The following is a 27,985-nucleotide window of genomic DNA, read 5'->3' on the forward strand; positions in this document are numbered from 1 at the left end:
AAACAGGAAATTCAGCAAACAAACACCTTCCACGTGTCCGAAACTGGCTGGACACACGCCTCCTGCCTCGCCGCCAACCGTCTTGGGCGTCCGAGCCTTCGCACCCGATCCCTCTCGGTAGTCGGCCAACCGTTGTTCGCTGCGTGAGACCCGACAGCAAACACCCACCCGTCGCAACCTGCATGGCAGCCTTGTCTTACGTGAATAAAATGCTTCTTGCCACGGCCAAAGTCACGACTCTGATGCCTGCCGATCGATCTGTTCACAAAGCCACAGTCCAAAATCACAATATCTAATATACAAACAATTATCGTTCCTACTGATCCACACCGATGCACACAGCTTTCGTGTCCGAAGTCGTTGGCGTCTGCCTAACCCACTGAGACATTACACTTCTGTGCGGAAGAAAATTCCAATTACATCCCAACATCATAAGATTATTTCTTTGTTGCTTGGTTTATTATGAATCAAATTATGAAAATAATTTTTAGATTTAATATTGAACATAACTATTTGTCCAATAGAAAATTCTGTATAACATTGATTTATAATTAGATCATCCTTGTGATCTTCGTCAGACATCAGCACTCGGTCACCTACTTATGATTGGAAGGATCTGTGGAACCCACCTGGGGATCACCGCGGGCTGGTTTTGAATTGCAGTCTAAAGGCAGGTACAGATTGGGTAACCGAAAATGACTGTGCATTATTAGACACTTCTATTTTATCCCCCATTCTATCATTCGGAAATATAAATAAATAAATATATTTTTTCTATTAACTATAAGAGCGACTCACCTATTTTTGGCTCTGACCTCCGCCTCTCCGCTCGCTCTCTCGCTGTCGCTCTCGCTTCGCTCGTCTTGTCGTCGATTGATTTCTTCCTTGTTTCGTCCAAGTCACAGCAAGCGACGCCAATCTCCGGGCAGCGTTCGGTGCGTCCTCTTCTTTTGAATCTCGTACTGCTTTCGCTTCTTTTTCCCGTTCGTTAGCTTTCTTGAACGCCTTGTTTTTACCTCGGCCGTCGACGTGGTGATGCGTACAATTTGGTGAATCACCACGGAAATCGTCGTCGAGATGTGTTCCTTCTTCGGAGGATTCGCAGCGTGTAAGGTCGGGAGGTTGATGATTTGGCTCGTCGCCTCGTGATTTGCTCGCTGGCCGCGGGATCGCTAATTGCTCGAGGCTGTTGTTAGGTGAAAACTGAAGAAGGGTTTCGTGTTCTGGTGTGGTCTTTTCGCGATGTGAGGGGTCGTCGGGATCTGCTTCGTGCTTGCTATTTAGGGCCGGCTACTTGTTTTTGATCGCCCGATCCAGAACCTTTTAATTTTGACTAGTCTTCAACATTTTTGGTGGAGCGTACCTGTTCAATATTGATCAATCTTTCGACTAGTTCGAAGGCGTGATATCTTTGTACTTACCGATCGTTTATGGGTTTTCCTTCTTGATACTTGGGACACCATGTCTTTCTCCAGGGAATAGCTGTTTGCAGACGCAAGTATATACTTGCGCACCGACGATCTGGAAAAGCACGTTAATTCAAGGATGATCCGACCACTTTTTTCTTAATTGTTGATTCAACGTTTGAGCTTTTTTTCTCTTTAAAATTTGGGATGCAATGCAGAGGTTTGTTTTTTTATCTTTCAATTCAATGTGTTGACAGATGGATACTGTTGAAATGGACTACATGGAGGAGGAGCAAACTGCTAGGACATTTCCTGACCAATTTCCTTCACCAGATCCCGTTTGCAGAAATGGTATTTACGATGAACCACAACTATGTCCTCGGATAGGAGATGAGTACCAAGTGGAGATTCCGCCACTAGCAACAGAATCACAATGCCTTTCGGTAAAAGCATGCGTAACTAGTACCAGCAACGTGCTTGCTGTTGACCATCATGTTGGAGTAGGATTACCCATTTCAATTATGTGGGTTCAGCGTGTAGGTGATGATACCAAAGTTGCTCAGAAAGAGTTTTCTGGTACCAACACTGAGAAAATTCGAGCTGATGATGTCAAAGCTGATCAAAGCTGTTCTATTAAAAGCGAGTCAGTGGACTACGGAAACACTGAGAAAAGTCAAGCTGATGCTGTACACAAGATAATGACTAAATCTCCAGAAAAAAGTTCAAATAATTGTGTAAATCTTTGTAGCCTTACATGTGAAGATGAATGTATTGGCACACAAAATTGTTGCAAAGAATTTGGTGAATCTATAAACAAGAGGAGAATGGATAGTGGTGTTCCTCTGCAGCGATTTAGTGAAGCTAATGGTGACAGTGCATTGCCTGGTTCACCATCTTCCTCTTGGAGTGAGGATGAGATGCAAAGTTTTCTCCTTGGTCTTTACATTTTCGGAAAGAATCTAGGTCAAGTGAAAAGGTTTATTGAATGTAAGAAGATGGGAGATATACTCTCCCATTATTATGGAAATTTCTACAAATCTGAGGCCTATTGTAGATGGTCAGAATGTAGAAAGATAAGAAGCAGGAGGTGCATTCTTGGACACCGTATTTTTACTGGATGGAGACAACAAGAATTTTTATCTCGTGTGCTACCTAGAATACCAAAGGATGTCCAACACACTCTGATGGAGGTACTTTCCATCTATTTCTAGCATTTTTTTCCTAATTACATAACTATCTCTTGTTGATTGTAATATATTAAAGGTTCATAGTTGAGAAGTGCAGTAGCTTAAACTCATGTCCATGTGTAGTGGCAACCCTCTAGTCTCATCTGTCAACAAAGGAAATCTTATAGACATTTGTGTTTCGAGTATATTGGAAATCCTTCTAGAGCATGAAGGAAGTTCTGCAAATTCTCATAAACTGTCAACATATATGTACTATGGCTGTTCAATTTTATTTCGAAGACTCATTCTCATGCCCAATGACAGACGAGAACCAGAGAATGAGAATTTGTGTCACTGCCCTCTATTATTATAGAAACCAGATTTTGTCAAGATTAGCTATTAGATTTAGAACATCAACTTGCAAGAATGGTACCTGTTAAAATTATCAGTAGTGGATGAAATGGTTAGTTTCATAAATTTAGTTCCGCCAATATTGTCACTTAAGAAGAATTCCCCCCATTCCATATCCATGTGGGCTCAATCATAATTTCACACTTATGATGATGATCATTTTAAGCATGTCTCAGCTTTATGTTAATGAAAATCATGCGAAAATTAAGATACTTCCGGATCAGATTAACTCACTAAAAGTCAATATTTTATATAATACTTATGAAAGGGAAACAAAAATGTGCTATATTTTTTTCTTTGAAGAAATAGACTACCTGATTGAAGAATAGTAACCATAGTGCCTTTGTAGATATGAACAAGAATAACAGCTAGTACAATTTACATATTATAATATTTCAAAAAATAAACATAAAAGAACCCTTAATCCTATTATGAATTAGTAATTTTCATAAAAGAACACTCAAACATAAAAGTATAAAAAGCATATTGCTCTTAAGATATTAAACTAGTTAACAGAAGTTTTGAATTGTTGGAAAGAACTTTAGAAAAAATCCTATAAATAAAAAAAAATTACAAAGGGAAATCAGTCCAAAATCCTTACTTTTAAATGAACCTTGTATTTGGAAATGAAAACAATGGAAGTCCTAGTCCAAGATATGTATAGAAGTGCTTAGGAACCTTTTACATGGACCCTCAATAATAGCCTATTAGTATTAATAGTACGTATAAAATGTCCAAGCCTCTTGTCCATCTCGAAAAGACTAAAACCTCACAACCTCGTAGATCTCAATACTAATAAAAGGAGAATGACTATATTTTGTTTCTTGATTTGGATATCCAACCACCTAGGGCCGTCCCATCCCTCCCTCATCAACAGTTTCACTACTATTTGACAAGTTGTAGTAAAAGGAGACAAATTCATTCATAGTAAGACTTGGTTTCTTGGCAATGTCATTTTGAATCTTAACGTGATGAATAAAATCACATCTATGACATGGAGAAATCAAATTTTGACAATATTTGGTATATTAGTTCCTTTTACTAATCCATTTAGTTAGCCAACCATTTTAAGTTAATTTGCCTAAGTAGAGCATGAAATTTGTTCTAAACATAGGATAGCTTGGTATATTCAAATCAATGAGGCCATGAGTTGACTATTATTCCTCTAAAACAAGTTGACTATTAATTTTGTTCATATACCATGAAAAAAATTAATATAGGACACTGGTCAGAGACTGCCCTAGGATGAGGCCTGATAGTAGAATCGCCAACAATATTAAGTCAAGTTAGAATTGAAAAAGCTTGATCTAACTTAACCAGACCTTATGAAATAAAGATTGACAAAGTATCTATCGAATCTTTTGAATGTAAATTTTGAAAATGAACATTAACAATTGGAAACTCTTAAAAAGTATCTGACATTCATCTAAAAAATACTCTACAAATGTCAGTGTTTGGCACATATTTAAATTCGAGACAACACACAATTTGAAGCATCTTTGTTTTATATCCCATTACTTAAGCTAGCTCTCCATTGAGATCTATCTTATGGTTATACCCCCACTTCTTGTTTCAGACTTTCAGTTACTCTTCATACATCTTGAATGATCTTTTGTTGTAATTTATTGGTCAACGAATAAAGGAAAGCCTTTTTTGCGTTTCTTACCACTTTGAGTATACTAGTTGATGAGCCTCCTCTCGAGACATGAACCATGATGATCATTAAATTAGCCTTTTGAACTTTGTTAAATGTTGCTATTTGGCCTCAATAGGAATTGTCTACACGAAGAACATCCTTTTGGAATCTGATATTCGTTTGATTGGGATTTTTTTTGCCAAAGAGGAATTTATTAATATCTCAAGGATCTACGAGTGACCAATGTAGGTTCATAATGCAAAATACAAGTCAACTCTGGGGAATGGATTTCACCCATAAAACAGTAGATTTTTTGGTTCTAGCCCTTAAGTTTGGTCAATTTGCAGCATGATTACTTTTGTGAAAGTAGTGCCTTACATCAAAGGATGAAAGTTTTTTATTGGAATTTTGAGTACATCCTGTTCTAGATAATCTTTTTTTTTTTTTACTGTGGGAGCGGATTTTCCTGCTTATATCTAGTTTGAGGATTCATTCTGTCTTAAGCAGCTTTTTTAACTTAATCTGTCCTGTGGCCTTTTCATGATTATACGATACAATAGAAAGCTCAGGAAATCCATGTCTATGTTTTTAACTTAATCTCTCCTGTGGCCTTTTCATGATTACTGTGGGACTCGGACTTTTACTTTTGTGGCTTTTATCCTATTCTCCCTCGCATTTGATCTGTCTGCTTTTGATGGGTGGTGAAGTTTGTGAAAAAGTAAAAAATGCGCTATTTTTAAACTTCAGCCTGTTGGAATTGGTTTATATTTAAGGCCATTGTTAAACCTGATGATTTGAAGATTATAGTAGTATGACAAAACCTTTATAAGAGTATGCACTATAAAAAAACATGAGTTGAAGTTTCTCTTTTATATATAATTTGCTCTAGAAAATATAACTGCTTTAACAAACAAGGAAGAGACGCACTATATAAGAAGAGAGTTTTGTTGCCTCAGCTGGAAAGGTTTATATAGAAACCTGATGATTTGAAGATTATAGTAGTATGACAAAAAAGAACATGAGTTGAAGTTTCTCTTTTATATATAATTTGCTCTAGAAAATATAATTGCTTTAACAAACAAAGAAGAGATGCACTATATAAGAAGAGTTTTGTTGCCTCAGCTAGAAAGGATTATATAGAAAAATTTTCAACAGTTCAAGAGTCACTCTTGATTGAAGACACAACTGTCAAAAATATTTAGTTCCTGATTAGTGTAAGGTTTAGAGTTCTTTAAACCCTTAAAAAGTGTATTGTTCATCTTGTTCTTTGGTGACTAAAAATTGCATAAATGCTATCTCCAGTTTTATGTATAACATTTTTGTTTCTGTCGCTTCATTCTGGAGGTAGCTTTCTGTTGTTCTCTGTTGATCTCGTTAACCTGAAAGGAACAAGGATTAGTTTAATGTTAGAAACAAGCTTTACATTTTATACAGATACTACATTTGTGTTCATTTCTGGATATTCTCTGTTTAAAGTTGCAACTCTTTTTTTCTTCAGGCCACAAATATACTTAATGAGGGCAGGGTTTCTTTGGAAGAATTTGTTTGTACTTTAAAGACAACAGTTGGTTTGCAAGCTATAGTTGAAGCCATCGGAATTGGAAAAGGACATGACCTCACTTCCATTATCTCGGATCCAGTTAGATCAAATCAGTCACTATCTATTCGGTCTGAGATTCCTGTTGGCAAAGCATGCTCTTCTCTTACGTCTGGAGACATCATCAAGATTCTAACAGGTGATTTTAGGTTAAGCAAGGCAAAGTCAAATGATCTGTTTTGGGAAGCTGTTTGGCCTCGTCTGCTAGCCAGGGGATGGCACTCAGAACAACCGAAAGATGTTAGTTCCAAGCATGCATTAGTGTTTCTTATCCCTGGTATAAAGAAATTCTCGAGAAAAAAACTTGTCAAAGGTCATCACTACTTTGATTCCGTTAGTGATGTCCTAAATAAAGTAGCATCAGACCCCAGCCTTGTGGAGTTAGAGGTTGAAGGAGCTGATGGCACTAAGGATGAAAATGGGTGTGCCATGGATACTGAATCGATCCAAAATGGTTTGCTTGATCGTCAACGTCACCGCTACCTCCGTCCTAAGGTTTCAATTTACAATTCTGAACTTATGAAGTTCACTATTGTGGATACTAGTTTGGTGCAAGGTGATGAACCATTTAAGGTGAGAGAACTGAGGAGTCTACCCATTGAGGCCTTTAGTAACTGCAGTCCTTTAACTCATACAGGACAAACAGGAAGTGACAGTTCAGGAGATTCAGATGATAGTTCATCAGATGATCAAGGAGACTATGATTCAGACTCATTTGACAATAAGAAGCCCAAAGTGAGCAGCAAGGGCATCGTTGACAAGGCAGTGCATGCTGCTCCATCTGGGAATGCACTGACTTTATCAAGCACAATAGTACCAACGAATGGTTACATTTCGAGTGATCAATGCCTTGGTCAGCTAAATGGAAAGCTGCACATAAAAGATACTAAGTCTCAATTCAGCCGCAGGGCAAAATCTGAACGACAGTCTTATTTAGCACCTATGCCTAAACGAAGAAGGTTGACTGCCTGCAAGGAACAAAGTGGTCACCGTGCTTACTCTCTTTTGAATAGCCATAAACTAATGGAGGAAGGAGCTCAGCCCAAGTTGGGTGCACAGAAAGCAAGTGATGATATTGTTGGAGACATGCATCCTAAAATTTCAACCAATGCTGGTCCAGGTCAGTTGGAGAAATGTGATTTTAAGGAAGAATGTTGCGGTAATGCTGCTACACTCGAGGCAACATTCTGTGATGGAAAGCCTGGATCACGAAATTTGATTGATCTAAATGTACCATTGGATTTTGAGAATGGCGAACATCTCAACTCAGAGTTGGCTGGCAGTCAGCATGATCTGAATGAAGTGGAAGCTGTAAACCTCACAGAAACAAAGCAGCAGCTTGATGGTTTTGGGGCAGTGGAGAATCTTACTGAAGAACCTGGTGATCAACAGCCTCTGGTCAATTCTCGGAGGCAGAGTACCAGGAACCGACCTCCAACTACCAAAGCTTTAGAAGCTCTTGCATGTGGGTTTCTCGGAACAAAGCGGAGGGGAAGAGACACGAGGGCTTTATTGCCAGGTAGTGTGACAAAAAGACCTTCCCGTCATGTGCATAAGACCGTGGAGGCCCCAGATCCAGCTCCAGCTCCCCCAACAAATACCATCAGTTCCGCAATTGGACTTTCAAATGCCACCACAGTTAATGACTTGTACAAGGTCAATATTCACCAGGTACATACGTCCGGTGAGTCCTGTGGTCAGCCTGATGGTGATGGGATCCATAATCTGCTTAGGTTTTCTTAGCATGAGCATCACCCTGGCATCATAAATGAGAACTACATTTGGCCAAGGAGATATATGATGTGTCCCAACTGTTGGCGTCATCAGCAGCAGGCTGGTTCTTACAGTGAGTACCTGACCATGGAATATAATAGATCCATGTCAACGGGAGCCACTCACACAGGTGGTCGAGAATGTGTTCATTCTGCACCATACTTTTTCTGGTCAGTTAGCATCCTCTAGTAGATTTGCTTGTTCCCATTAAAGAGAATCAGAATAACAGAGAACTCGAGAAAGATTCATCTGCAAGGTTCATTGGATAAGAAGGCACGACACCTCTGGTCACTCCACAGATTCTTCATCCTTGTGGTCACATGATAGAGGCTGTTCATATTGGTTTGTTTCATCGTCTGGTACCATATACCAAGCTTTCAAGTAGCAGTATCCGGTCTACAAAGAGCGATGGCAAGAACTTCAAAGTGGCCAAGTAGATTTTCTTTGACTATATGCAGCATTTGGCACTTGATGATGATGATGATGTCCGTATTGAAACTGCAGTTGGTATCCATTTGGATCGTCGCTAGAGGCATGATGTCTCTTCTCAGCATGCATTATCACATAACGTGCCCTTCACTAAATCCAGTTTTCGTGGGCATCGATTACAAATTTGTGGCAGCATTTATGCAGGTACCATTGTCAAACCCTGTAATGATTATATATGCAAGATATTTATCCTTTGACAATACTAGTTTTCTACTGCAATTATACAGTTATGTTCATTTTTAAGCGGGACATGCTGCAACTTGGGGCAGTTTACGCACCAGCATGCATAGTGTAGGTGGGTAGTAAGTAAACATCACGTTCATGTGTATGTTCTACTAGGAAACTCCCAATCTAGACGATCCAACGTAACTAGCTAAGAGAGAGAGAGAGAGAGAGAGAGACATGTTGATAAATGAAGGCTTAGCTATCTATTTGTATTTTCCTGCTCCATCTTCTTTCCTCCTCATTCTATAGTTTAAATGAAGGATAAAATATGAGAAAATGTTTAAAATAATTTAAATGCCTTTAAAAGTAGTAGAATATATGAATAGAGATCTAACCGTTCCTTTGCACGGCTTACACACAAACTGAACAGAAAACACAACTCAATCAACAAGAGGCACAACGCAAAAACAAAACTCAAATAACAAACGACACATTAGCACCTACCAAGTCTCAAATCTGCATATTGCATGTGCCCCAAAGAATGATTTGACCATAGATAAACAAAATCAAGTTGACCAACAAAATGTCAATTACTATGACCAAATTCATTAGAGAGCACAGCAGGAACAGCAGCAAGTGTTTTTTTTTGTCTACCCAACCTATTTAAACAGTCCTTTAATTGTGTTTGGAACAGGTTTGGATAGCAAAATTGGTCTCAAGTCGCCTTCTTGGATCACATACCTAAGCAGTTAATTGGGATCAGTGTTATTCCTTATGTACGTTAGGGACAATAGCAGGTTGGATTTTTTTCTGGAATTAGCTTCTTCGCCACAACATACAAAACACCTACCAACTGAAGCCAAATAAAATTTATCTGTCAAAAGCCATCATCTCAAACTCTAAAAGCATTAAAAGTCATTCAGGGGTAAATTTATGTGTTCTCACTTCTACGAAACCTTCAGATAACTGAAAATAAATTCATCCAAAAGAAAAAATGCTATCACAATTCCATTACCACAAATGCATGTTGCTCATTCTTCATCATCCTCATCACCATCGCCTCCTGCTGCCTTCTTTGCTGCTGCCTTCTGATTCCTTCTCTTCACCCTTCCGGGGCGTCCACCACCAAATGGACTAGTAAGGGAGAAATCAATGTGCTTTGCTGAATCCACCCTCACCATGAACGATGGGATGTTAACCACTTGCCTCCCAACTCTGCAGATTTAGTTCAAACATATGACAAGTAGAAAATATGGTATGCCGAACAGCATGATAAGGCAAACCCACAGAAATGGTAATGTAGCAACTAAGTATAGAAAGACATGCCATAAAGATTGACAAGTCTGCAAAAATAATCAGGAATTTGAAAGACTTCAAAGAAAAATTGATAATACATAATACAGAACAAGTTAAACCAATCTATTTCTAAAATAATAACAAAATGTCAGATATCAATCTGTTTTTAAGATCACAAAGGAATTGCCTGCATGTTGTCCTAATCTGCTTAGGAAGCCTGCCACAAGGGTCTTAGCAGCCTAGATAATACCAGGCATGCTAATTCTCTGGACTACTAATATAAACAAGAAATCTATATATGCAAACACTACCTATTGGTCATGGTTTAAAGAAGTCACTTAACATAATCTTTTACAAGTCTGAAGACTTCAAAATTATTAGAGGTATTTACCAAGATCAACCATATTAGATCATCACAATAGGAGCAACAGATTAAACAAAAATTATAGAATCTTTTTCAAAGAGGAAAATAGTGGCCAAAAAAATTTTCATTTTAAATGAGGTAAAAGCTCAAGAAAAAGAAAGAAAGGAGTGTCTTAAAAACAGATTGATATTAGATTACTAGATATTAAAAACAGATTATCTTAAGAATCCCATCTAACACTATGAGGACTGTAATTTGGCAGAATAACTAGATATATTATTAGATTACTTTCCGAATAGTTTAATTCAGCATTATTGTAAATAATACTGTTCAAGGAATAGCTCAATGCAGAAATTACACCAAATCCATGATAATATACATAGACCAACAAAAGCAAATGAAATTAGCTTTTTGACTACAGGAATGTATTGCCCCAGCAATGATGTTAACTGCCTCAATGAAAGACCACAGAATCTAAAGAAAGTATTGTATTTAAAAAATGCCAATAAAAATGAAGCATATTAAAAACTGTTGATGCATACAAATTCTGCTCATTTAATTAGAATGCATGTAAAACTATCGAATAAACCAAAAACATAGAAAGGAAAAGAAAAAAGAACAGAGCAATAATCGATACCTGATGTGACGCTGCCTGATGAGTACCCTAGCGTGGTGGATGGACTTCGCCATGCCGGACTTGAAGACGAGAGTCTGCAGGCGGCGCTCCAAGAAGTTCTCCACGGTGAGGGCCAGGACGTAATCGAGCTTGTTCTGGCCTTCCTCGAGGAGCCCATAGCGGTTCATCCGGCGAAGGAGGGCCTCTCCCTCAAAAATCCGACGAGGGTTCTTCTCGTCGAGCGTGAGAAGATCCCTGGCAGCGTTACGAATTCGGCTCAGGGCGTACTGGACCCTCCAGAGTTCCCGCTTGCAGCGGAGCCCATACTCGCCCACCAGCTTCAGCTCAGCATCGAGCCGCTCCTTCTCGTAGGGACGACGGGGCTTCTTAAAGGTCTTCCCATCTGAAAAGATCGAGACGTAATCACAACACCCAGAAGTGTTCTCATCGCAAAAATTAGATTTTGAGAGAAGAAACGATCGACGCACCAAGAAATCATAAGGAAGACAAAAAAACCACAGCAGAAACAAGATCCGCTCAACCAAAATCAAAACCCTAATGAGGGTATTCATCACGATAAACAAGTTTTAGAGAAGAAATGAAACATACATGCCAAGAATCAGAAGGAGAGCAAGGAAACATGACGAGTTTTAGATCCACTTCATGAGGGTAAAACGAGAGAAAATGAGATCGAAAAAACCGAAGATCCAAAGGTTCTTGAGTGAGATCGCCGAGGGCGGCTTACAGTTCCTGTAGAAACTAACGTGCACCATGGCTGGTTCGTCTCCTCAGCCGCCTCGGGCGCTCGCCTGCGGAGATCAAAAGAAGTGCGAAGTGGGCGGCGAACGGGGACGCAGGCGCTGTTATATACGAGATCCCAAAACCCTAATCCTGAGCGCGGAGACAATTAATCTACCCCGAACCGGTCGAAGCGAACCGAACCGGCAGCGGATTTTTGATTGGGTTTTGGGTCGTCCGTTTCAAGCCTTTGGGCTTTCTGGGGAGTCCGTCCGCCAAGTGCTTTTACATACCTACCCCTCGCGAAGGTTGGAAATAGAGTGATATTAACGGACGACTATTCCAGCTTTTCTCACAAACCTTTCATCGAACACCTGAAGCATGCACGCCCTGAAACGCCTCCTCTCCCAGTCCGCTCCCAAACTCCGTCCTCCTACCGTCGCCACTGCGATAATTGGATCAAGAAAGTCTCTCTCCACACGGCCTCGCTCCTCCTCCCCCAATTCCGCCACCGGCGACGATGAGTGGAACGACGCCTGGGAGACTGCCTGGCTCCCCGACGACCTCTCCCCCGCCGACGACCGCGCTCCCTGGGAGCCTGCCAGCCCCTCCGACACCTCCGCCGGCGCTGATGTTGTCCCTCCTGCCGAGGTCGACGCCGACACGCAGGCCTTCGTCGCCGAGATGAACGAGCGGTGGAGCGAGCGCCGTGGCGCCAGGAGGTCGCAGCAGGGGACAGAGTCGGTGGAGCGGGCAGAGGGAGGCGCTAAGAAGGGCGCAGATGAGTATAGGGTTCGGAAGCAGAGGATCCACTCCGGCCTGTGGATGAAGGAGATCGAAAAGTTGGAAGAAGCCAAGCTGGGGGGTGCCAACGCCAGCGACGACATTGACCGCCTTCTTGATTCCTGCTCCGAGTAAGTGCATTTAAATAAGGGATTTGAGTTTTTGGAAGATGCGTATCGTTGCCTCTGGTTCTAACTTGTTCTTTCTTTCGAATTTTATTTTGTTCGAGACATGGATCAATCGATTTTGATGGCAATAGGATTTTGTCTCTCATGTTTCCACTCTTGGATGCCTATTAATCTTGCTAGTATTTAGTCCAAGTTCTGATCTTGATCGAAAATATTAGACTTGTTTGTGTTGTGTATATCGAAGAAACAAAATATTGCCAATATTTATCTGGATGTTTTGGATGTAGGAATCATGGAAAACGAAATATGTGGTTCTATTGACTTCATACAGTGTATCATCTTGTATCAATGGACCATAAATAGTACAGAAAGCCACATGGAATAGAACAATGGCTGCTACCTTTGCTCCCAACTAGATCTAGAGGCCGAATACAGGAGCAGAATATATATATCTGCTAGTTCTTATACTTCAAACTTTTTGTCTGGATAGGAATGCAGCCTTGTGCGATAAAAATAGAGAAGAACTATAGGTTTTTTGGCCAAATACAAGAAATTCATGGGATATAGGATTGTGCTGGAATCATCAATCAAGTAGTTAATTGGGATGTGGCACAGCAACATTGATGCGAGTTTCTACACAGACCATTAGCTTTCTCTTTACGGACCCTCTACATAAACCAAAGTCAATGTACCTGTTGGATCCCATTTTCCTTTTTGGTAATAGAGAGGACTTGGTTTGATAAATGTGTTAGTTAAAGATTTAGACTTTTTAAAAGTAGCAGGCTCCCACAATTTTCCATAAAGTAACTACGGTCACTAAATACATCATGCATTGACCTATTGGATCATGTAGTTTTTGTTAATCTTGTGTTTGATTTCATTCTTATGGCATCCCTAACTTCAGTTTAGTTAAGCTTAGAAGACCTTTTTACTATCCAAAATCAGCCATTTAACAAAGTAAAGTAGCAATTTATATTGAAAGAACAACTTCTTCCTTGAATCAATCTCTCTGCTTGTGCCCTAGCTTGGAATGCTTATTCGGGAACCATCAATGGATGTACATTTAAGTTAGTTTATGTACAAAGAAAGATCTTAGTATTGCGAGCTGACATGGCAAATGTTTGGTTCTACTTATCTTTCTCTGTCGAGTGTAATCAGATGGTAGGTTGGAATATCAATCTATATTTCTTATTAGAGTAATGCAACACTAACATTCATTGTGTTCGATCAAGCTATTTCTATCCGGCATGCATTTGCATTAACTTCTTGGATTGTCTCTTCTAACTCTATACCTTCGTGATCATAAGATATTCTAAACAGTAATTCTGTTACAAATCTTTTGAAAAAATGTAGCTAGCAAACAAGGCTCCTTTTAGATTGTTATCTTGGTTTGATCTGTACGTTCATATTTATGCATATTGATATAATAGTTCCTTGATTGAATTGTGTTGCTATCCCAGTTGATACCCTTTTATGCTAATGTCTGTTTTTTAGTCTAAATAAAGTCTACCTTGTTATGCAAAACCAAGAGAAAAGATAGTTATGTAATTTTGTTACCAGATTTGAATTGTTATACCATGATTTATTACAAGCATACTATGGTGCAACATGATGATCGAGAAAATGATCTACCAAGCTTTCAGCTCTATGGAGTATATTTTTTTCAAGATTCTTTCTGTTGGTTGTGATGTTTATTCTAATCTTTGTAGTTGCTTTTTGTTTCTTCTCTATATTGTCTTAAGTCCAAACTGCTGTAACAGTTCCTGTCTTTTTGAGTGCCGTTTGTTTTATTCCCCCTATCCATTTCAATTTGTTTGCTATGGCTAATTTCCTTGACAAAATACTAAAAGAATTAAATTATTTAGGAACATATGAATTGTCTTCATGAATTTTATGGACTAGGAAATGGAACCACCTTGGCTTGGTAATTTGAAAACTACACTATCCAATATATTGCCTATTCTTCTTAAGGAAGACAAAAAAAAAAAAAAAAAACATTCAAGGAGGTTTACATTATTCTATTTGATATAGAGAGACATTAACACTAGTGAAGTCTAGCCTACTAAAAGGTTTTCTTAAATTTGATGACTAATTATAGTATAGTGTGAGCCTTTAAGGGTCCATATTCTAATTCATTTGCATTTTGCTGATAGAAGGTTCATTTTGAGTTACCAAACATCTGATTTTTCACAAAAAAAAAAAAAGATCGCTGCGAATTAGAGGTCATAAATTCGTTTATTTAAATTGATTGAGGATAACTATTAATGAAAATCATAAGTCATCTGATTTTTCTCATGCATTCTACTATCACCTGTATTCCCCAAGGTTTCGGTATCTTTTCTTTATATATGAATTGTTAGTGCTGTCCTATCTGCTTCAGGCTGCAGCTCAAACACTTAGCATGTCTTATCATGATTGTCACTGTAATGCAGGATTTTTGATTCTGGGAACATTGGGCTGAATGATTCTAAGATTCCTAGCACTACAGAGTTCAAAACTAAGCCCGATGGTTGGGAGACAACGTCAAAAAGTCAAGATGGAAATATATGGGAAATATCTCAAAGAGAAGAGGATATTCTCCTCCAAGAATTCGAGCGCCGGATTGCTTTCAGCAAATATCAGGTATGCCAACACACAATCGGTAATATCCGGTAACAAAAATTTTGGGCTGTCAAAACCCTGAGATTGAAATGACTCAAGTTGTCTTAATTCTCTCTCTGCTGTAACTTTTTTTTAATCTGTATTTGGATTCATGTACATCACTTTCGCTGATGCATGCATACCCATGGATGCACAAACTTCATAAGTAATTTCTCTATCATTATTGTCAATCATAATCATCTTGCCTTATCTTTTGTGCTTCTCAAACAAGTCGATGCCTAATGCAGATTTCTAGCTTCATCAAAACTCATATTTTTAGTCGGAGGCGGCCTGTCGATGGTTGGAAGTACATGATAGAGGTAATAGGCCCTAATGCCAGGAGAGGGAAGGGGAGCGTCCAACGGCTTCCAAGTGTGACTGATCCATCAATGAAACCTTACCAAGAAGAAAAGCCGAACGTCAGGCCTAATTTGACCCTTAGAGGGAGCTAATAGTGTGCGATAGTATATGCTTCTTAAATCTTTTGATATGTTATTCGAATCCTGTTTTATTTTCTTGAATATGGGATTGTGGAAACAACGATTATGCTCTCAAGCTTATGATGATGAATCTACCACCTATTTCTGGACCAAAATTTCTGATTGCTCTTCTAGTTTGGTGCCAGTGTTCCATGTGTAGGATTTCATTGGATGGGTAGAATCAGAAATTGTCATGTTTGTAATGGATTTGGTTCTCTTGTCTTTCTTTCTGACCTGATACATTCTCATTTCTTAGTGTACCTTAACAACTTGGTGACTCTGTTAATGCTCTCAAGGAATTAATTATCAATCTCAATTTCTTAAAATAAAGATTATAAGGTACAATTGTTGTTTTAATTAAAAGTCGTGCATAAATACTACCATATCAAAATTTTATTTTTATTTTTATTTTTTTTTAAGTGAGCTCAAGACTTGTTAGGATTTGATTTTTACTAGCCAAATTAGCTGACACTTTTACAATATTATCATGTAGAAATACTATCATATCCAAATTTTAACCGATCAATAAGAGATTATCTCAAAAATTATATATAATATATAAATGGGACTTAACTTGCACGATAACTTGTAAATATCTTTATCTATTGCTAATATTTTATTTTCAAGAGTAGTAATTGCATAGTGGTGTAAAGCCAGATCTATTGAAACCATCCATTATTTATAAGATATATTAATCAATTATCTCAAGTTTATATCCAGAGGAGTCTACAATTCTATATGATAAAAATAAGGGTAAATTCTAAAAAAAATTGAAGTTTTCATTTTTTTTCTTCTTCTTTTTCACTTTATTTTCATATAGTATTTATTATTTTCTAAAGGATAAGATTACCCTTGGCCCATTGTATTCTCTTTTTGTTGTAGTTGCCTTCGTCCCGTTGCCCTATTATGATTGCTTTCACCCCTTATGATTGTCCCTTTTGTCGTATCCTCATGAAGGCTGCTAAAGTCTTCGATCACTTCCTCACTCTTGTCTATCACTACTATCGCATCGATCTCATTCGCCATGTTGTTGTTTCTAATTGCTAGTACTGACACATCCCAGTGAGGATTGGGGTGATGCTGGCAACGAGCGATAGTGATAAACAAGGACCTTAATGGTCTCAATAATGACGTGACAAAGGAAACAATCATAAAAAACGAAGATAGTCACAATAGGGTGGAGACGCCCACGGTGAGGTGGATGCTAATAGTAAAGATGATAAAAAAAGAGGTATTCTAGGAAATAAATTAAAAAGGGATGATTTGTGAGAAATAATAAAAACTAATTTTTTTAATAATTGATCCTAAAAATAACTTTTTATATTTTTCAAAATTTGATACATTTTCAAACATCAACGATATTACCATCAAATTAAAAAAAAATACGGACAAGTTATTGACACGGAGAAATCATTAAAATTGCCATAAAAGGATTTATACTAAATTGAAAAAAAAAAAATATAAGCACTCACGACAAGTATTCGGAAAAGTAAAATACATATACATATATAACAATAAATAAATTTGATGAAAGAAAACAAAAGTTGGTGCATTATCTTTAATTCTTTTCACGTGAAGAGAGGAATTGATGTAAGCCTCGCTATCTCCCCATCCCCACGTGGCATCCACATGCAATGACGAATCCTCACCACACTCGATGGGAAGGAATAAATCCCCCCCCCCCCCCCCCTTTCGTAGCATGCAAAGCTTTACGACGTTTCGGTAAAGGAATCGATCCAACATTATAAATCTCACACGACTTTGTTCTCATTGTTGTCATCAACTTCTTAGGTAAAGTTAGGCTCTCAAAACTTGGCCTACTGCTTAATCATCAACTTCCATGAGCTCTTTCTGGTCTCACATTTCTCATCGTTTTTTGATGAGTCAGGCATAATGAATGCTAATGCAAACCCAATGGATGTGCCAATTAGTGGAATTAACACCATTAAGTAGTGGTGATTAAAGCTTGGATTTTTTTCTTTCTTTTTCTTCTTCTTTTTTTTGTTGCTTGCATGGGGCCATAGCTCTTTAGGTAAGAGGGAGGGAAAAGGGAACACTCATTAGGAAAATGGCAGTATCTTGTGCTTAAGAATTGATTCCAAATGAAAATGAAGCATATAATAGAATTAATTGGAAGATCTTTTAAAGATGATAATAGGATAGTAATATTAATATTTTTCTTTATTTTTTTTTTTTTGGGGGGTGAGGGTTATTAAAGAGGATAAGCTGAAGTGCTGACCTTTTTGTTATTATCTTGGATGCATATAATAAATAACTTTAGCTGCTTTTCCTTCTTGTTTAACCTGAGAATATTCCTTTTGTAGGGCAATCCTTATTCTATACAGAAAAAAAGACTGTCATGTGAAGGAGAAGATTCATAAATTACTAAAGTTTGTTTTACTAACCATTAATTTTATTGAAAATGTGATCTCAAGTTGACTATGAGATCACAGTTGTTTGCTTGTTGGTTGGTTCAAGCTTTTCTTGCTGTCTAGCATTAATGAATTAGGTAAGAATCATAATGTGGATTTTGAGACTAATGAATGAATAGGGAATTGAGGTTGATTTGCAGCACAAGAAACAAAGGAGATGATGGAAGGTTGAAGGATTGGAGGTCTTTTCTTTATAGCAAGCATACTTTCTGATCCCAGAAATCACACTACTTCTTAATCTTATTGTTTTAGTAGATGAAATCTCTCAAATCTCCTAACTTGTGCATAATATTTCATGTATGCCATGAACAATAATCCAAATATGATAGATATTGGTATGCCATGAACACATTCTTGAAATGATGGTTCTACTACATGCATGCTTATTATCACTACATCATCAAAGGTACTTATGTGATGATGATCCCACTTTAAGGGTTTAGATGTATGAAGCCAACCTACATGGTGACATCACTAATGAGTATAATGGAGCTCATTTTGTACATGTATGATTTGAAAGGTCATATTCCTTCCTTCAAAATCATATTTTTCCAACTTTATTTTTTTTTGTAGAATTACATGGACCCTTCCTTCAATGTCTCAAAAAAAGAAAAAAGGGGACCCATCAATATCCTATTTTACTCCATGGATTCAACCATTGATTAAGCATAGTTTTTAAGCTTCATGTTTTTTTTTTCTTTATAAACACTTTCCATTTTGATAAAGAGAAATTCTAATGGACTTTTTATGAGAAGATAAATTGAAACCTCAAAACTTGTTATCACTTTGGACTGTAACTATTGAAAAGAGACATCTATAACTTTTTCCACCCAATCCTTATTGATCAAGTTGGGATAGCCTTTTAGCTTCCCAAGACACCAAATAACAAGTATGTGATGGATTGTGCCATTCAGAACAACCTAAAAAGCACTATCTTTTAGTCCTTTCTTGTACCTCTGATCATGTTTAACAATACATGCATCATCAAGTAGAGAAAAGACAACATAATTCCTCAAGGCTTATTATACCTTCTTAGATATTACATTTACTATTCTCTTCACTGGTCAGAATCACAATATACTTATTTTATGTTTGATCAAACTTCTGAACTTTTATATGTGAATCTATAACTTGACATATCTAATCAAAAACTTGGGATGTTGTGAAAGATTTAGAATGTAATATTCATATCTTGGAAGTGGGTTGAATTTATTTAGACAAAACTGTTCTTTTGAGAATCTGCAACAAATAGCTCAAATAATACAAATTAGTGCTGTCTCAGAGTTGCTAGTCTTCATAAAGATGCACTTCTTTTTCTCCAACCAAGTAGAAAAAGCTGCAGCAAAAAATAGCACTTGATCATAAATTTAGACAACATAGTCTGTCCATCAATATCATCAAGCAATTTTCCCCTGTTTGAGCTTGATAAATCACATTTACAATAAATATGCTTGATTATTCTGGCAAAGGATGGAACATACATAATCTGTTACTTGTTCTTTTCCTTTCGAAAGATACTGCATGTACAGCCTGCAATGTGTGATTAGCCAAACAAGGATTTCTGAACATGATTCCAGGTTTGATCTCTGGATCACTCTGACCTCTTTCTGTCTAATATTGATGAACTGTGTATCTTACCATCTATCATTTATATCAGGAAAGTCTGAAACCTGATAACCTTCAGAGCTGAGTTTATTTACCATCATCAATTCTTATTGTCTGAGGCAGGACCTTCTGTCAAGCCAACTACAAGCAAAAGGTGGTTTGATGGACCCAAAAATGCCATGATATTTAACAGTTTCATCACAAGAATCCATCTTGTCCTTGAAAAGATTAAGCTTCTCCCAGGATCATGATTAATTCTCATAAAAGAATGTTAGCTTCCATCACAAAACACAGTTGGATAATAATTGTTTTTCTTCATCCAAGATGAAAGCCAAATCCCTGTTGTCCAGCAATATTCTGAGGTCTTAATCCTGAGGTATTCTATTTCAATGACAGTAAGGAAAGGTGGCAAAAGCAAGCTTTACCAAGGAAGTATCCAAGCATATTGCTATTCAGATTGATGGAAAGTCGTTGGGGAACTGGTGCAAGGATCCAATACACCATTTTTAGCACCATTTCTTCTGAGAGAGATCATGAAGCTGAATCCAATGCCTTCCTGACATCAACTTTGATGAGACATCTCCATCCTTAAACTTGAGGGCAATCCCTTTGCATGAGAAAAATTACTTTTTGACCGATTGCCAGTTCATCCAAAACTTGTGTGTGAGGTGAAAGACGATGGCAGGGCTTTAGCATCTCTCTCTCTCTCTCTCTCTCTCTCTCAATCAAACAAAAAAAAAAGCAAAAGTGAAGAGAACAAGAAGTTAAAACAGAGTGACAAAAAGCATAAAAAAGATGATGAGAATCAACATAGCTAAGATTCAATTCGTAGGTGTTTGAAAGGTCCCAGGAATCTCCTTTTCCTATTACTATTCCCACGCATTAAAAGCAGGGATTGAGTTATAACTTTCATGTTAAAAGAATTCCACCAATAAATCCATGCATCCAAGTGGTGGAGTTCTTCAGCAAAAAGCCTTCTTCCGTAGCCCATCGGTGAGTGACACGAGAGGGAAAGAAACACCACAATAACTATCGATTCAACGAGGGTGTACAAATCGAACCGAATTAATCAGTTTTGAATTGGTTAGATATTGAATCGAATTGCAAAATATGATTCGATTCGGTTTGACTCTCTCCCTGTTCGTACTGAGATATCGTGTTTTTGTTACATGCATGCATGCATCCTCTCTCTCTCTATCTCTCTCTCTCTTGCTGTTTACTTTGAACTGATTCCCTCCATCACCGAGAACAAAAGAAAAACACTGAAACGAAAGACGTACTACACTTTACAACTATTCTCATATCGATGATCTTACAGCATAACGAAAAGCAAGATAGTGAGAGAATAACTCAGATGAAATCTCATGGAACGTACGATCCCGGATATATGAGAGTTGTGCACGCCATTGCTTAGGAGCCTAAACAGTCGATCATTTTGAGCAGAGTTGCTCGATCTAATGTGACTGACTTACTCTTCTATGGACTAACTGCTAAGTTTTGTGATAGATTCCATTGGTAGGATTGCACCAACAATTGCTTTGCTGCCAACATATATGTGTGCCTGCCTGCCTGCCTGCCATGAGCAGCCAAATAGCATCTTTGTGGCCGAAGAACCCACGAAAAGACACAGCAACATCGAGCATTAACACCATTGATATGTTTATTGGCATGCAGTACCCCACATGTCCAGTCTTTTCCATCTATATATACCTGAGGAAGGCCTCCTTCCAAGACACCACCAGGCAGCCATAGCTCCTCTCCACTTGGATAGAACAGTGGCACGAAGGAGGTCAGATCAGTATGTCGGGTGTTTGGGTGTTCAAGAACGGCGTGGTCCGGCTGATCGAGAACCCCGCCAATGAGCAGTCGTCGACGATCCGCCGCAAGGTGCTGCTGCACATCCCCACCAACGAAGTCATCACCTCCTACGATAACCTGGAGCGCAAGCTGATGAGCCTGGGGTGGGAGCGGTACTACGACGACCCCGGCCTCCTCCAGTTCCACAAGCGGTCGTCGGTCGACCTCATCTCCCTCCCCAAGGAGTTCAGCCGGTTCAAGTCGATGCACATGTACGACATCGTCGTCAAGAACCGCGAGTCCTTCAGAGTCGTCGACATGTAGATACGTGCACAGAGATGGATGGATGGATGGACCGGCTCTCCGTCCACCCCACCCCGAGCTGCTTCCGCTCTGCTACTACCGTCGTTACCGTGTTGTGTGAATCTTCTCATGGGTTGCTGTTGCATGGTGAATTGTATTGGTGTGCTTCTTTCCTGTAATATTCGGGTCGTATGTTGTGATGTGCAGTAATGGTTTCATGTTGGTGATTCTTGCGTGCTCATCGTGCTTGTCTTGCTCGACAATTTGCGTCCAACTTGTGAAATGGACAAGAAAGCGGGGGAGTTGCGGAAGCTTCTACGATCGTGTTAAGGTTAGCCGACTTGATCGGGGATTAAGAGGAGGAAAAGAGATGAAGCAGGTCACAAGGGAAGAAGGATTCGAGCGAAGAGGCATGGGCATGGGGGGTGGTGGGGGAGAGACAAAAGGGTGCAACCTCCACGTGAAGGGATCCCGGCGGAGAGCGGTTCCACGTGTGGTGGCGAAGGGCATCAAGATCGCAAGAGGGCAAGATAAAAGATCGGATAGCAAGAGCATCAAATCATTCGTCCGTGTCCTTCTCAAAGCTTTCCGAGCCCGGCCAAGCTTTCTCCATGCCCACAGTCACTTGCATTCTCAAGCATAGTGCTCAATTGCGATTGGGAGGATTTAGTATTGTTGTTGTTATAATCTCAGTCTGTATATCTACCAAATGAAAGCTTGCAGGCAGGAAGAACATAAACTATTTGCATCACATATGCTCGGATTCATCTACACCTCTGATTGAGGACATATTCAGCGACAGAAAACAAAGACGAAGACTAAAGCAATATTGATGCTCCGAGAAATGCAACGGAGGGAATCAGAATAGTTTGGTGATCGCTTCCCTTTTCATTTTCTTTTGATCTAAACGATCTTTGGCAGGACATAGCGACACTGGTTTCTGCTGCAAATCCATCGTTCACAGAGATCGCCAAGTTCTCCACGTTATGGTAAACAAAATGCTCAGTGCAGCAGATTCTTATACATAGTTTTAGGACAACGAATAGGATAAGGACCACTGCCGTGATGTACCTGCCTTCACGGATGCTTCATCCCTAAACTTCATAGCAGCAGCAACCTGACGATTCTGCCACTATCGCTTCTGTCTCGTCTTGACGTCACGAGTCTTTCATTGCTGAATCGTCCGACGAATGCTTGCAAGTGTTAGACCTCATCGAAGGTTCTCACAGTAGATAAAAGCATATAGATGAATGCTCTGTGTCACACACCGTCTTATTGATGATCGAAACCTCAATTCCTTGCATTAATTACAAGTTCTTGAGTCATCCGCATCAGCTTGTCCTTCAGATTTATGTGAGATATCGGTGTGGTGTTTTGATTCCTTATCAATCTAACATCGATTAGATATCAGAAGTGTTAGAGCTAGCCCCAGGATATTTACCAAAGGATAATTTTGGCAACACAACAAAGACAATAAAGCGGAAAGAATAAAAGCGACAAGAACAAACAAAACACCAGAACACTAGATATACGTGGTTCGGTCAATTGACTTTGACCTACATCCACGGAAGAAAGAGGAGCAAATTACTACTATAAAAGAGGGACACTTACAAATGCCTTAGGACAAGAAGACTTCAAACCATAAGCAGGTTTTCTTGTGATGCCTGCTGTACTTCTTGTGGTGTCTGTGGTACTTCTCGTGGTGTGTGTGTTACATCTGACTTCAAAGCCCAGGCCCTTATTTATAGTTCCAAGACGAGACAACAAGTCTGATTTTCCCGATGTGGGACTATGTGACTTGCCAAACTAACAAATCTCCACCTTGGCATGTCCCAACAAAACTTGCTCCACCTTCTTCATAAAAGCCCCAACGGGCAATCACCAACAATGAACACCAACCAAGTCCAAGCACTGCTTGAACTTGTAAACAGGAAGAGGCTTCGTAAGCATATCAACTGGATTGTCCTTCGTATAAATTTTCTGAACAAGGACCTTTCCCTCAGCAATCAACCACTTAGCGGAATTATCAAAAGAAACTGCATCTGAATAGGTAGTAGGCTCACCAACTTCACTTGTTTCTTCAAAGCATATGCAACCAAATTTGCATACCTTTGTGGTGGTCGAATATCTCTCATATGACCCAAACGCATATGCCATAATTTGGTGATGTCAGAATCAGACAATGATGATGACGAGATTGCAACTGAACCTGTGACAGTAGTTCCCTGCAGAATATACAAGCTACCAGACCTACAAGCTTTCATAACAATAAGAGCACTTCTAGAAACTTTCATAACTCCACCTTCAGCTGTGTATTTATACCCAAGGGCCTCTAGGGTGCCTAAAGAGATGAGATTCTTTTTCAAATCAGGAACATGTCTAACATTAGTGAGCGTCCTCACAATACCATCATGCATTTTAATTCGGATTGTTCCTCTACCAACAACATCACATGCAGCATTATTGCCCATCAAAACAATTCCACCATTACAAGATTCATATGTGGAAAACAAATCCCTATTGGGACACATGTGATAAGAACAACCTGAATCTAAAATCCATTCATTTTTAGACCTTGTCCTGTCATCAGTAGCAAAGAAAATATTTCCAAAATTCTCATCAGATGCTACACTAGCTTCAGCGGATTCAGTAGTTTTTTCAACAAATTTTTCCTTTTGCTTTAATTTATTTTTCAATTTAAAGCAATCAGATTTAATGTGCCCCATTTTATGACAATATCTGCATTCCAAATTTCTATGTCTGGATTTAGATCTAGATTTAGATCTACTACTGTCAAATTCTCTTTTATCCATTTTATCCCTGACAACCAGACCCTCAGCCTGATTCTCTCTACTTTCCCCAGTGATATTCCTGTCTATCTGCTCCTTAGATTTCAGTGCAGATTTAATTTCTTGATACAAAACTGTTTCTTTTCCATAAATCAAAGTATCACGGAAATGCTTAAAAGATTGGGGAAGAGAACACAAGAGTAACAAAGCCTTATCCTCATCATCAATTTTTGCATCTATATTCTCCAAATCCATAACCAAAGAATCAAACTTATCAAGATGCGAGAGTATAGATGTACCTTCAACCATCCGAAGCATATACAGTCTCTGCTTCAAGTAGAGACGATTCTCCACTGTCCTCTTCATGTGCAAAGCTTTAAGCTTGTCCCACATGCTCTTAGCCGTAGTCTCCGTAGCTACCTCCCGTAAAACCTCGTCAGAGAGGTTTAGAATGATGCTGGATCGGGCCTTCTTATCCATACCCGCAAGATCTTCCTTTGACGTACCATCTGGAATGTTCTCAGCACCCTGAAGTGCCAAATCAACTCCGTCTTGAACCAGAATGGCCTCCATCTTGAGTTGCCATAAGCCGAAGTTGACATTTCTGTCGAATTTCTCGACAACAATCTTTGTTATTATCATCGTTGCCAAAAGATCCCAGAACCAGGCTCTGATACCAGTTTGTTAGAGCTAGCCCCAAGATATTTACCAAAGGATAATTTTGGCAACACAACAAAGACAATAAAGCGGAAAGAATAAAAGCGACAAGAACAAACAAAACACCAGAACACCAGATATACGTGGTTCGGTCAATTGACTTTGACCTACATCCACGGAAGAAAGAGGAGCAAATTACTACTATAAAAGAGGGACACTTACAAATGCCTTAGGAAATGTTCCTAGGCCATAAAACACCTTCAGCTTCCTAAACAAGAAGACTTCAAACCATAAGCAGGTTTTCTTGTGATGCCTGCTGTACTTCTTGTGGTGTCTGTGGTACTTCTCGTGGTGTGTGTGTTACATCTGACTTCAAAGCCCAGGCCCTTATTTATAGTTCCAAGACGAGACAACAAGTCTGATTTTCCCGATGTAGGACTATGGGACTTGCCAAACTAACAAGAAGTACACCCAAACGAGTTGGTCTCGTTCTCACAACTCGAGGAGGATTTGAATCCTCGTTGAATTCATATTGTACATCCAACATTCAAGAAACTGGGTGGGACTTGTGTGTTCGATCTGCCTCTTCTCCTCTCTCTGTTTCTCTTTGGTACATTAGCATACTAACGTACCAATACCAATCATAAACTTGAATTCTTGTCTCAGAATGCGTTCAAAAAACTGATAGAGAGAGAGTCTATGAAATTTTAATCTTTTTTTATTTCAACGTAATATTCTCTAGTAGGCAGGAGAAGAATCCAATTGAATTTTGGGGAAGAAGAAGAATCCCTGCTTTTAAAAGGTCATCTTTTTGGCATCTAATCTGATACGATGGAATATTTTTCTCCTCTCCTATCCATCGTCTCAATGGAAGTCTTTTTTGTGGCTGCAGTCTCTTGTCAAACGTTTTATACTTAATGGTTAGAAAATACAGTATTCCATAAACTTGTTCAGAGGCAATGCAGCAGATGTATTGCTTTATTGTAGCTTCTGTAATGGGAGCAGACAGAAGAGGCATCAGTGAGGCCCTTAAGCAGATGGAAATAACTAAGTGGATCAAGATGTATAGATTGCTCAAAGTAAGGATCTTGGAAAACAGAGTCAAAGGGGCCGAGAACACTAGAAGTTCTGCTGGTTGCTGAAAAGAACACTAGAAGTTCTGCTGGTTGCTGAAAAGAACACTAGAAGTTCTGCTGGTTGCTGTAAAGAACACTAGAAGTTCTGCACAGTGGCCACATGAACTGTCATGAGAGACCAGGGTGTTTGTTCTCAGTCTTGAAGGATGAAGCTCTCCCTATGTGAGTGTAATATTTGCTTGTCAACTATTCAACTAATGTGAGACTATAATATTAAAAAAGTTAATCGATTCCTCATCTCCAAAATGCATGATTTTATTATTCCCTTCCAAAGGTTTGATCTATCTGATTATTAGGTTTCTATCATGAGATCTTATCCTGAAAGCTGACTCTAAAATAAATGTTTCTCTATCTTGTTCAATATTCAGATTTGTTGGAGTCAAATCTTTATACTGCCATAAATTTCTATGGGGTGGACCTGAATTCATTGCTTAAGATTTGATTCAGGTAAAGATTACTATGATTCAATCATGAAGCCCCCAAGTTTGCTTTTGTCCATTGCTTGGAATTGCATTGGAAAAGAGAAGACATAGGACAAGCTCCTAGCAAGAGGAATTAGTATCCAATTAGGATTTTGTATAGTTTCATACTGGACAATTTAGCATCATGGGACAAAATAATGTCTCTCCATAGCCATTACAGATTTTGTATTTGCAAGAATGATCCAACAAAGCTCCTTCAGGATCTGGTTCTCAATATGCTGGAGTTATGGCCTGTGTTGCAAGTGTTTTAGCAGAAGAAGCACAGCCACCAGGAATCTCTGAGTTACTACTGGTATGGGCAGGGAGGTACCAACTTTGGATTGGATAAGAGCATTCATTACTTGTCCACACTTTTAGCCTGTCAAGGATTTCTTTCTTCTCCCTCTTCTTTCCAGCCTCAGCCCCCATTCCCTGGAAGCTGGAGTGCCCCCCTACATATCTTATGCCTATGATGAAAAGAAAGCAACTGATGAACTTCCACACTTGCCTGTGGAGGAGACAAACATCATCCTATCCTCAAGTATAGGGTGGAGATGCTAGTCTTAATAGCCTTTGGGCTTATTTTTTGGTAGTTTTGCTGCAATTATCATTTACTGGTGATTAAGATATGGAGTAACTTGATGCTGCATACTTTGTATCTTCTTCCATGCATGCTTTTTTGACTGTAGCATAAACAGAAGTGCATGAGGACTCTGTCTACACAAATAATAAACATGATATTTTCTTTCTGCATGCATTTTGTTTTTTGATCAGCAGCAACTGCATCATTCAGAACTGACACATTCAAGTCATCAGGTAATGCTACCACATCAATCATCCATATTTTGACTGAGACACAGAATGAAGCAGTGGCATCTCAAGGCACAGCATTCATTGTCTAGTTTGCAAACCAAAAGGAAACTAACTTATCTCTTCAAGCTTTTCTAATTAAATTGTTGGAAAGATACATAGAAGTTTTTGGTTCTTCACCAGAAAGCAATCAGTTATCCTTGGAACATTTTTGACACAGAATTCTCTAAAGAAGGTACAGATTCCTTCAAGTTTTAGTACAAGAAGGTACAGATGTATGGGTTTATTTAGGTGAGATGCTCATCACA

At 38.9% G+C, this 27,985-nt stretch overlaps 4 protein-coding genes across 4 annotated transcripts; 3 read left to right on the top strand and 1 right to left on the bottom strand.

Annotated features, from left to right (window-relative positions):
- Positions 1–792: 792 nt before the first annotated feature.
- On the top strand, positions 793–8,727 carry LOC103995870 (uncharacterized). Its single transcript, XM_009416592.3, has 3 exons — positions 793–935; positions 1,664–2,596; positions 6,118–8,727. Exons 2-3 carry the CDS (start codon positions 1,664–1,666, stop codon positions 7,957–7,959), a joined length of 2,775 nt encoding a protein of 924 aa, XP_009414867.2. The 5' UTR covers positions 793–935; the 3' UTR covers positions 7,960–8,727.
- An 808-nt stretch (positions 8,728–9,535) lies between these two features.
- LOC135645544 (small ribosomal subunit protein uS4y) lies at positions 9,536–11,821 on the bottom strand. Its single transcript, XM_065164035.1, has 3 exons — positions 11,665–11,821; positions 10,941–11,322; positions 9,536–9,858 (listed from the first exon to the last, which is right to left on the bottom strand). Exons 1-3 carry the CDS (start codon positions 11,690–11,692, stop codon positions 9,675–9,677), a joined length of 594 nt encoding a protein of 197 aa, XP_065020107.1. The 5' UTR covers positions 11,693–11,821; the 3' UTR covers positions 9,536–9,674.
- An 87-nt stretch (positions 11,822–11,908) lies between these two features.
- LOC135645542 (protein GAMETE CELL DEFECTIVE 1, mitochondrial-like) lies at positions 11,909–15,789 on the top strand. Its single transcript, XM_065164034.1, has 3 exons — positions 11,909–12,571; positions 15,001–15,190; positions 15,457–15,789. The coding sequence occupies exons 1-3, from the start codon at positions 12,039–12,041 to the stop codon at positions 15,658–15,660; spliced, it is 927 nt and encodes a 308-aa protein (XP_065020106.1). The 5' UTR covers positions 11,909–12,038; the 3' UTR covers positions 15,661–15,789.
- Positions 15,790–21,445: 5,656 nt separating this feature from the next.
- On the top strand, positions 21,446–22,065 carry LOC103995867 (flowering-promoting factor 1-like protein 2). The gene has a single exon (XM_009416589.3). It carries the CDS (start codon positions 21,525–21,527, stop codon positions 21,843–21,845), a length of 321 nt encoding a protein of 106 aa, XP_009414864.1. The 5' UTR covers positions 21,446–21,524; the 3' UTR covers positions 21,846–22,065.
- The last annotated feature ends 5,920 nt before the right edge of the window (positions 22,066–27,985 follow it).

This window comes from Musa acuminata, chromosome BXJ3-8 (genome assembly GCF_036884655.1).
Source record: "Musa acuminata AAA Group cultivar baxijiao chromosome BXJ3-8, Cavendish_Baxijiao_AAA, whole genome shotgun sequence".
NCBI classification, from domain to species: domain Eukaryota; kingdom Viridiplantae; phylum Streptophyta; class Magnoliopsida; order Zingiberales; family Musaceae; genus Musa; species Musa acuminata.